At 53.5% G+C, this 10,486-nt stretch overlaps 2 protein-coding genes across 2 annotated transcripts; both read right to left on the bottom strand.

Annotated features, from left to right (window-relative positions):
- Positions 1-1,320: 1,320 nt before the first annotated feature.
- Positions 1,321-3,738, bottom strand: FAM89B (family with sequence similarity 89 member B). The gene is made up of 2 exons (XM_057729576.1): positions 2,553-3,738; positions 1,321-2,153 (listed from the first exon to the last, which is right to left on the bottom strand). Exons 1-2 carry the CDS (start codon positions 2,850-2,852, stop codon positions 1,875-1,877), a joined length of 579 nt encoding a protein of 192 aa, XP_057585559.1. The 5' UTR covers positions 2,853-3,738; the 3' UTR covers positions 1,321-1,874.
- Position 3,739: 1 nt separating this feature from the next.
- On the bottom strand, positions 3,740-6,347 carry ZNRD2 (zinc ribbon domain containing 2). The gene is made up of 4 exons (XM_057729575.1): positions 4,977-6,347; positions 4,728-4,879; positions 4,512-4,596; positions 3,740-4,118 (listed from the first exon to the last, which is right to left on the bottom strand). Exons 1-4 carry the CDS (start codon positions 4,993-4,995, stop codon positions 3,775-3,777), a joined length of 600 nt encoding a protein of 199 aa, XP_057585558.1. The 5' UTR covers positions 4,996-6,347; the 3' UTR covers positions 3,740-3,774.
- Between the last annotated feature and the right edge of the window lie 4,139 nt (positions 6,348-10,486).

Below are 10,486 nucleotides of genomic sequence, written 5' to 3'. Positions count from 1 at the left end.
CATCTTTTACAACATCATTGAGAGTGAAACCTTGGAAAGCATTTGGTGTGGAGCCTGGCTGATTTTGCCAGGTCTTATGAAACGAAATCCGTTATCATGGAGGGGAAAGAGTGTGTTTACTCCCTCCCTCCCCTGAGAAGCCTGCCCTCGGGCGTTAACCACTCTGTTCACACCTAGATTAGAGCCCTTATCGCCAGCTCCCGCGCCTGCCTGCTTGGTAATGGGCCGCTGCAGGTGTCAGGCCCAGAGTTAGGAGAACTGCCATAGAGCAGCACATCAACCTGTTCCCTCTGCCAGTGTGAACCCTCTGCTAGGTTTGTGAATGGACAGAAACCTGGTCCTTGCTAGATACTCTGAACAGGACGTCTGATCTGCCAGGAGTGTCAGCTGAGTTACGTCCAGGAGGCAAGTGACTGTGCACCAGACTGTGGGGATGAGCAGCCGGTAAGCCTGAGTGCGCAGCTTCGAGGTCTTCTCCTTTCTCTTCGTTTCAGGAAGTTGTGGGGTATTGTGTGTGTGCGGAGGCCTTAGCACCTACCATTCGCAAGTGTGCAGGCTTCTTTGGTGGGGGGGGGGGGGGGGGTGCCTGAGACCTAGGTTTAGCTTCTAGACCCAGCATTGTGGTTCTTCCTTTCCTCTGTAAGAGAAAGCGTTTTATATACAACCCTAAAGGTCCCAGGTGCTGTGGAGCGGGAGCCAGGCATAGAATGGGGGTGTCTGGGCCGCTGGGAGTCTCATGCATCGAAGCCCAGAGGCCTGCCACCATCTCCTCTCCAGGGCTTGTCTGGCCTGTAGGGGGGCCAGGGGCACTGCGACTTCACCCCCCTCTGCCTCTGCGACTCTTTCCTTCCCACCCGTAGGTCTCTCACTCGTTCCAGGCCCTTCCAGGAGGCGCTTTTCCCTCTCTCGCCTAGGGCCCCTCGGCCCGACCCGCTTGCCCGGGCCCACCCATTTCCTGTGCCGCCCCAACCCCGCCCCCACTCGAGGTGGAAAGTTTCGCTCCTCGAGAAGGGCGGCTCCTTCTCCTTCCTTCCCGGCCGGGCCAGGAAAACCCAAAGCGAGTGGGTAGGGGGGCTGGGCTTCAGGCCTCAGGCCAGAGAGGGGAAGTGACTCGACCGCAGTCACACAACCACAGTACCAAGCTGGATCAGCTTGGAACGATCGGCAACTCTGCCCGGGGAGCCAGACTCGCACCATGCCACCGCCCAGCCTCTTCCAACTCGGGGTCTCCGGCGCCACCTGCTGGCGGAGCGCGGGGCAGCACTTGCCAGAATCACTGCTATCTTTCCGCCCCTGAGCCAGGCAGTCAGAACACACCAATGCTAAGACAGTATTTATTTATCTATCCGCCCGGGAGGCTGGCCCCTAAACTTAAATATCCAGCACGGAGCCCTGGTCCTCCCGGCCGTGGGTGGTGCAGGAATGGGTCCTGGAGAGCCCTTGTCTAGGGCAGTGGAACCCAGGGACCAGAGGTGGGATGCCCCTGAGCCAGCAGCTGCCAATAGCAGCAAAAAGTGAAGAGACAGGAGCCAGGCACTCTTCCCAACCCCACAGATGCCAACGGGAGTGCTAGATGCTTTGGACCCCACCGCCAGACTGAAGGTCAGCCAAGCTGGAGTGCACACATGTGGGAAAAGTGGAGGTCCAGTGCCATGGGCAGAGGTTGTAGCCCAGGTACCTGCCCCAGTGCCAGCTAACCCAGGACAGGAGAGAGAGGGTAGGCAGTTTTGCCTCCGAGGGGCCCAGGCCTTGCCCTCCTGTGAGGTGAGGTGGTATGGGGGAAAGCAGGCACTATAGTCTGAGTACTTGCTGAGGGGTGAGTTTCTGAGCCTTTTGCATGAGCGCATGCCTCCTGCCACCCTAGCTCTTAGAGACTAGAGGCCGATGTGGAAGGCATCCTGCAGCCACTGGTCTCGGGCATTGTGCGTCTGGGGCACAGTGAGAGGTGGTGGGTCTGGGGGCAGGCTAACATCAGGAGGCTCGTCGTCATCAGATAGGCCAGCATCAGGTGGGTAGGAGCTGTCTGAGTGCAGGGAGGATGACAGGTCCTGGCACAGGCTCAAGTCTTGGCACAGGTGCTTATAGTCCTGGATCGACTCATACAGGCCCCACAGCTGGCACAGCAGGGACATGTCCAGCTGCCGCAGGCCCACCTGCAAAAGACTGACAGTGAGCTGGGGTTGGGGTCCAAGCCACACTCTGCCCGAACCACAGCGCTAGCTAATCTTCCCACGCACAAGTTTTTGTGGCCATCAGATGCCACCTGCAAGCTTTGAATCTTTAGGCAAGTCACTAACCTCTATCCGCAAGATGGGGACAACATTCACTTAGCAGAATGGAATGAAATAACACTAGTGAAGCATTAAAAAATACATGGTAACTATTACCATAAGTGGCAACTATAACTATTGTTATCGTATCCCCTCTGACACAGCTGGCTTCTGCAGATCCTCTAGACCCAGACAGCGCGTTGCCTATGTGCTGCGCCGTCCCAGGACCCTCAAGCTCGGCGGCAGCCCCCAACGCCCAGCTACCGAGGCCCAGCTACTCACCATCTCCTTGCGCAGCGCCGCTAGCGCCGAGTCGAGGTTGACAGGGCGACGCGGGCCGGGGGGACCCGCGGCACCTCCCGCGTTGGCGGCGCCGGCGGCGTGACGGGGCCCGTCCGGGACGCGGGCGGCCCGGCTCAGCTCGTCGTGGATGCGGCTGCGCTGGCTGTAGACGCGCTCCAGCTCTCTCCACGAACCCCCGCTCGCGTTGAGAAGACCGCTAAGGCCGCGGGGTAACGGCGGGAGACCGGCCAGGGCGCAGCCCACGCCGCCCGGCGCCTCGGCCGAGGGCAGCCCATTCATGGCCGGGCCGGTAGAGGATGATGCCGCCTCCTTCCCTCCAATGCTCTGCCCGGGCCGCCGCCCGCGGGCCCCGCACGCTGCGGCCCCGCCAGCCGAGCCCAGCCGCCGCCCGCAGGCCGCGCTTTGTTCCTACCCGGATTTCTCAGACTCCGCCCCCTGTCCCACCCCTCCAGGTGGGCGGGGCCTCTCTTAAAAGGGCAACGGCTGTGTGTGTGACCACGTTGCCCAAGTTCGCGGAGAGCAGAGAAAAGGGAATTGGCCACCCATAGAAGGAGAGCACGAAAAAAGGGGGAGGAAAGAGGCCAAAAGCGAAGGGTGCTGTTCCTTCGCAGTTCTCCACCCACCCACGCCACAACACTGTTTAATTATTTATTCTGCCCTATTATAACTCTCAAGGAAAAGGATCTAAAAGGGGGGGTGGTCAGGAAGCTGAGGTTAAGCCCATGCTTGATCCCTACTTGAATGAAACCCTGTCAGTATCTGAGTACCTGGTCTGGGCCTGAGGTGGGATAGGATGATGGTGTTGGGGTGCTCGGGGGGAGGGGAAGGTACCAAGGGGACTGGAACCCCAAATCTCACTCATGGTGGGGAATGAGCACTGGAAGGCTGAGGAGGTTGGGGCATTCCTTTAGAGATCCATGCCTCCTGTTTCTGCTTTTGAGGAGGCTGTGGCCTCTTCATCAGAAAAAAAGTATCACATAGTCTCACCTGCCTCATCCTTTGAGTGGGGAAACTGAGCAGAAACAAGCCCAACTCATCTCTCAGGGCATCAAGGAGACCAGACTGTGATAGCATGAGAGGCCAAAAGCAGGAAAAAGACGAGCGGACCTGGGGCTTGCATGCACACTCAGAACCAAGAACAGAACAAACCACACAAGAGGAACAGCTGTTTTTCTAGAGGGTTTTTCTCAGGAGGGGTTCTTCAGTGTTGCAGCTGCTGCAGGCTGCGCAGGGCTTCAGCACAAGCCCGGATGAGGCTACACAGCTGGATGCTAGTCTCCAGGGAGGTGCTAGGGCCCAGCTCAGCTGAGGCCCAGGTCAGCTTCTGCAGGAGAGCCTCCTGTGTGCAGGCCAGGACGTCTGCATTTGGAGGCACAGCAGGAGGGGGCGGCCCCTGGACTGCCTTGAGCCCTGCTGCAGCTCCCTCACAGTGCTCTGGACGGGGTACTGGGGGCTGAGGGGCAGGCCGAGTGCCCGAGGGGGGCTCCAAGGCAGAGGCAAGCTGGTGCTCCCGAGCTTGGGAGAGGGCAGCCTGGGCATTCAGAGCTAAAAGAGGAGAAAGCCGGGGGAATGGTCAGGATACCTGGCTCACCTCAGCCCTGAGCCACTCCCCCACTCTTTACTGTTCTGCTCTTTCTGTACTTGAGATGTTTTTCCTTCCCCAGTATAAGGCAATTCATACATTTTCTTCTTTGTATCAGTTATTTATGCCCTTGCTTTATCTCTCTCATCAGAACTATGCCTAATAAGCTCAGGCTCCCCATGGTGTCTGGCGTATAGTAGGTGCTTAGTGCTCTTACTGGATGAATGGTCCTTTCTAGAGCTGAAAGAAGAACGCACCCTGCCCCGCCCCACCCACAAATACCATTGTCACCTCCCACCTACTGCTCCTGAGCCTCTATCACCACACTTCTTCACCAAGCACACTCGACCCCTCACCCGGATTATCTTTATCCACGTCTGAGTCGAGCTCCTGACAAGCCACGCAGTAGATTTTCCGCTGTTTGTCTTGGAGAAGGATCGTCTAGGGCCAGAAAGCACACGGGGCACGGGTGAGACGCCAGGCAAACGGGTCCGGAGGGGAGAGTTGGGGAAGGGCGGGGTGGCCTGGTCCGCGGCCCCATCCTGGATCCCATGTCCCGAGTCTCTCCTCACCCCGCAGTCCGCGCACGTCTCGCCCAGCATGCGGTAACCACGCAGCAGGTAGTCGCCCATGAGCCGGGAGATACGATCCTGACGCTCCCGCCGCGCTTGCAGCACCTTCGTCTCCGCTTCGGAAGGGGGCTCCCAGGAGAAGTCGTCGACTTCTGGGGGAAGAGAGGCACAAAGGGCCGGGGGGGTCTCGTCGAAGCAGGCTGCCTCCCGCACCCCGCAGCCACAGCCCCCCGCAGCCCAAGTCCTCACCAGCACCGTTCAGGGCCATGTTGCCGTTGTCGCCGCTAGACCCACCGGAAGTGACGCACAAGCAGCGCGCCTTCGGCTAGGCTCCGCCCCCTCCGTGTTGGGTCTAGAGTGAGGGCGGAAATGATGCTCTCTGTGCTCCTCCGACGTCGAGATGCCCACAGTGGGGCGTGTCTGCCGCAGACTGGACCCTGTCCCATTGGCGCGCCCCTCGGTGGCCAAAAACCTTCGACTGGCGGGGGCTCGGGAGGGGCGTCTCCGTGAGAAAGCCGCTCAGGTCGCAGGACCCGGAGGTGGCTGCGCCAGTCGCTCTTCCTGCCCGCCGCGGATGGAGGGGACAGTTGGCTTGAGAAATCTCCGCTGGCCTCCGCCTCCCCTGGGGTTTCCCTTTGTTGCACTGGAAGGACCCGGGGCAGGCGAAGCAAGCGGCCCCTTACGCGTGCGTGGAGGCTCCTCAGGCCTCAGTGCTTCTCACTTCACCTGGCAAGGCAGGCCAGGCGGCGATCGTTCTCGCTGTCTGTACCTTTCAGCTTATTTCAAGACCCTTCCCCTTCTGCATGTTCGGTGTTCCAGTCTGCCCACTCCCTGTCCCTCCCTCCCAAAGGCCTGGGACTGATGCAAAGTCAGCCCCTAAGGTTTTTGTTTTGTTGAAGTTTGAACCCTCAAAAAGCCAGCTGGCTGTGGTGGGAAGGAAAAAAAAAAATTGCTGTGCTGGGCATGCGCAGTTTCAGTTCCAGGGGCAACTGAGTGATGCATGCTGGAGGGTGGAGATGAGGGGTTTATTACAAGTGCCTGTGAACCTTATGCTCTTCTTGAGTGGGTTGCCGTTAAAATTACTAGCGCTCTCTGAACATTGGCCTTGGTGTTTTGTTTTGTTTTCTCTCTGTTCTTTTTCCATACACGTCCTCTCCCGTAATATGTTTGGAGAAGCCAAGTGGAGCAGGCAGCAGCCCCCAGATGTGCAGTCTGCAGTGCCTCAAGGCCGTGGAGGGCAGGCACCTGGAAGGCACCAGGGCAGCGGAGAAGGAGCCAGGACTTAGACTCCCATAATCTCATCGGCAGTCTCCTCCTCTGACTGGTAGCACATGCTTTCACAGTCATACCTGAAGCTAGAGTGCCCTCCTCCTGGTCCCATCTTCTTCCTCCATAGACTCCCTGCAACTTCCATTTTCTGACCCTTGCTGCCTCCTGTTTCCTTGGAGAGCCCCTGTGCCCCACGTCACTCTGTCCATCTCCCAGCAGGCTCTTGGGCAGCAGTGTATCTGACTCAAGGCCTGATGCCAGGTAGGTGACTAGTGTCAAACTGACTAGAGGGTCTCTTGGCCTCTAGCCTATATGCACAGACCCTCCAGATCCTTACTATCTTCAGTTCCCCCCGTCCCCAAATACCTCAGTGCACCCTTCTGTGGCACCATAATGGCCAATATCCACTCAACAGCTTCTGTTCTTTTGAGTGGATATTGGCCATTATGATGAGTGGATATTGGCACCAACTAAGACCTTTACGTTCATCCTCCCATTTACTCCCTTTCATTTATTCCTCATGACAACTACTCTCTTCTGGGTGAGGTTGGGAGGTGGAAAGGTAGCGCCTCGTAGTCCAGGTCTGCCCCATTGTAACAACCAATACTAAGACATCCTGGGAGTACAGAAATTTGCACCTCCTTTTAGGCAGCATTTACACATACTAAACATGAATGGAGGGAAATTCACTACTGCTATGGATAAAAAAATAGGTGAATCATTGGAACTTTGCTGACTCACTTGGGAGATGAGCGGCAGGGTATGTGATGCTTGGTAAGGAAGCATGACAACAGCTGGGTCATCTTACAGCTCAGCCCTTTCTACAGTCTATCATGCCAGTCTTACATCTATTCTGAGATGACGGTAAAAGGTCTCAGTTTTTCCCCCCTAGTGGGTCTTGGATGCTATAAGGGAGCTTTGTCCCTCTTTGGGAAATTTCCTTGAGACAGACAGACTCCCACAGCAAACCACAGATGAGGCATTTATTACTCTTTGGGCTCCAATTGTGTTACTTTAGGTTTTCAGTACTGCTACAGGTGCCCCAAAGAAATCTAGATAAATTCTTGTGATCAGCTCCACTGCGCTAGGAAACTCTCCTAGCCGTTCTATTAAAACAAGGTGAAAGTGAGATGTTATTATGACAGTGGGACAGAAACACCCAAGGTAGTCTCCTTCAAAAGAAAAGTCACTGCGCTGCAAGTCAACCCCAAGTCCTGACAGATACCTATAGAACACTCCACCTAACAACAGTGGAAGTCACATTCTTCTCAAATATACATGGAACGTTCTCCAGGATAGACCATATGTTAGACCATAAAACAAATTTCAATACACTTAAAAGGGTTGAAATCACACCAAGTATGTTCTCATATCACAGTGGAATGAAATTAGCAATCAACAACAGAAGGGAATTTGGGAAATTCACAAATATGTGGAAATTAAACAACACCCTCTTAAATAACTAATAGGTCATAGAAAAAAACACATGGGAAATTAGAAACTACTTTGAGATTAATGAAAACACAGCATACCAAAACTTGTGAGATACAGTGCTTAGAGGGAAATTTATAGTTGTATATTCTTATGTTTAAAAGAAAAAAAAAGTCTCAACTCAATAACCTAACCTTCTACCTTAAGAAACTAGAAGAAAGAGCAAAGTAAACCCAAAACAAGCAGAAGGAAGGCTAGAGTAAAGATTAGAGAAAATCAACTCACCTACAAATTAGTTCTTTAGAAGATCAACAAAATTGCCAAACCGTTAGCAAGACTGACCACCTCAAGCCCAGGGCAGCCAAAGGGTGTGAACCTTGCAGCTCCACCTGGAAAGCAATGTGGCTGTGGTTTCTGAGTCAAGGAGCCCCCAGATGTGAGATAGATAATGTCAGGATCCTGCCGCTTAATAGAGGGCTTTGGATAGCAATGTTCTCAGCTAACTGCAGGAACAAATTATGGCTGATCCAACTATCTAGATCACTTATGCAGGTGCCCATGCTAAGGGCCCATTCTCCGATGAGTCTGACAGGAATCAAGCTGTTGATCAAGCCTGCACTGCCCAGAATGTCTCCATTTCTGCCTGGACCCATCGTCATACCAGATACGGCAACATGTCCACCATCACAGAGTAGGCACAAAGTAAAGGATTCCATGCCAGATTTGTGATCCCAGCGAAAAGTTCATCTGTTTGTCCTGAGAAGAGGGAGGCTACAATGTATGTGGTGTGGCCCCTGCCCACTCCTGAGAGATTAATGCATGGGACCTTAGGCTCCTTCTTGGGGCTATGGATGGCATCTTGCACTTTTCAGGTGACAGTGGTCCTGTTTCAGGCCAGTCAGCCAACTTTGGTTGCACCATTGTGGTTCTTGAGACTAATCTGTGTAATGTTTTTGGCTTTCTGGGCCAATTGAAGTCTAACAGTGGTGTACCTTTCATCTCAAAAGCCACTCAACAGTGGGCTGATAGTCTAGGTATTCAGTGGTTCTTCCATCCCCCCGTCATCCACAAGCATGTGGTACTATTGAGCACTGAAATAGCCTCCTCAAAAATTAGCTCAAAGAGATTTCTGGCCCTCCCTCCTGGTCCACACACCTCAGTTCAATCACTGAATGTGGCTGTCCCCAGGATAGGACCATCTCCTCTAGGCCATGTCCTTCATAATGATCAAGATGAAAGGGGTGGGGTTTATACAGACCAGTTTTGAGAATTCAGGGTTCCATGCTCACCGTGCCTGGACATATTGCTTCTTTCTTTCCCTTAACAGCAACCCCAGGTCAGCCTGGTTGGTGCCGCTCTGGGTGACAGCCCAGTCAAAGAGGGACCTAGGGGATTCTCACTATATTATGGTCCAACCACCTGGATTCTCTCGTTCGACTGACACAGCCCTAGATCGTGAGAATACCTGGAGTGCTTGGCATGCACACCTCTCTCTTTGAGCACCCCCCCAACACTGACCCACATGTAGAGTGGGGGACATAGTGGGTCCCTGTATGTTTTATAAAAATGTCCTCATCCTCCTTGCACTTGACCCTTCTAGACGAAAAGTGTAAGTAGGAGGTGATTGGGAAAAAAGGTGAAGTTCTAACTGCTGGAATAGAACACATCGATTTTGTGACAGTGGAGGGAGAACAACAACCTTGGCACCTGGGGAGGGGACACCTCAGACCCTGGTAGAAACGAGGGAAAGAAAGACACTAATAGTCTTTGTCTTTCCAAACCACCTGGAGCCTTCTTCACGGAGGACGATATCTTGGTCCAACTCACCCAGACTATTTCAAGTGACCTAAGTGTAACTGACTGCTCAGTCTGCCATGCTTCACTAGACAGTCCTGACCATGATTTGCTTGCCATTCTGCTTTACTTTACCAAGAGATTGGAAGCAGCAGGGGGTAGCCTCAGCTCCTGTACCTCCCACGTAAAATACCTGTCAACACCATCACCTCCAGATATAGTCCCCAGGCCCAATCCTGTAGCCATCACCACTCAGTCATGCCATGGAGTGGATGCATGCCATCTGGCTGGTGGCATGGACACAAAGGACTAACCGCCCTTAGCCAAGCCCTCCGAAAACAAGGACTAGACTCAATTATTTGGATTGGGCTGGGAGCCCTAAGGCCTACTGGCTTGAAGGGAGGCACTGTCAACCTGCCGCCCCCCTGCCCCCCGCCACAGCTGATGTAAGTCCCACTTGGAGGTGCCATGTTTTTTCCCAGAAGCACCACTAGTACTCTTGAGACTGTATGATTGATGTGGAAATTGATGTGGAAGCCACACATTAACTTGCCTCTCTCCAGGAAACAGAGAGACTTGAAATTTATCCTTGACTTTAGCCTACTTGCAAATTAACACGTGAGCTGGCAGAAGACAGGAGACTCCTGGGTCAGAGAAAAAGGACCTTCTTACTCATGGCTGGCAGCATTAATCCAGGTACAGCAGATATATTAATTGCACAGACTCTAGCCTACAAGGAAGAAGTCCAGGAGAAATCTATCATCTGTAGCAACTTTGGTCAGTGAATTGAGGCTGTCCTGAATGTCTTCTGGGCCAAGATGGAAAGGCTGATGCAGAAAAGTAAGGACCAGGACTTCCTTGGTGGTCCAGTGGTTAAGACTCCAAGCTCCCAATGCAGGGGGTGTGGGTTCAATCCCTGGTCAGGGAACTAGACCCTGCATGCTGCAACTAAGACCTGGTGCAGCCAAATATATAAGTAAATAAATATTTTTTAAAAATAGAAAGAAAAGAAAACTAAGGAGCGATCTACCTGGCTTTCTAAGGTAGATCTGATGCTTTGTGGATTTGTTCGGCTGGGAGTCATGATTGAAGTCAGTACTGCAAGTTGGCTTCATCCTGCTGCTTGGAGTCCTGTTGGTAGTAGCTTTAATTAAATGCTCTATGTGACAAATTGAACAGATTTGGTCCTAGCATCTGTTGATCAGATTTGCCAACAGAGTGGTGAACTCGGGGGAAAATTCGCCAAAAGCCAAGACAGTGTAGAA

Source organism: Hippopotamus amphibius, chromosome 3, assembly GCF_030028045.1.
Source record: "Hippopotamus amphibius kiboko isolate mHipAmp2 chromosome 3, mHipAmp2.hap2, whole genome shotgun sequence".
Taxonomy (NCBI): Eukaryota; Metazoa; Chordata; class Mammalia; order Artiodactyla; family Hippopotamidae; genus Hippopotamus; species Hippopotamus amphibius.
This window is presented reverse-complemented; position numbering and strand designations above follow the sequence as displayed.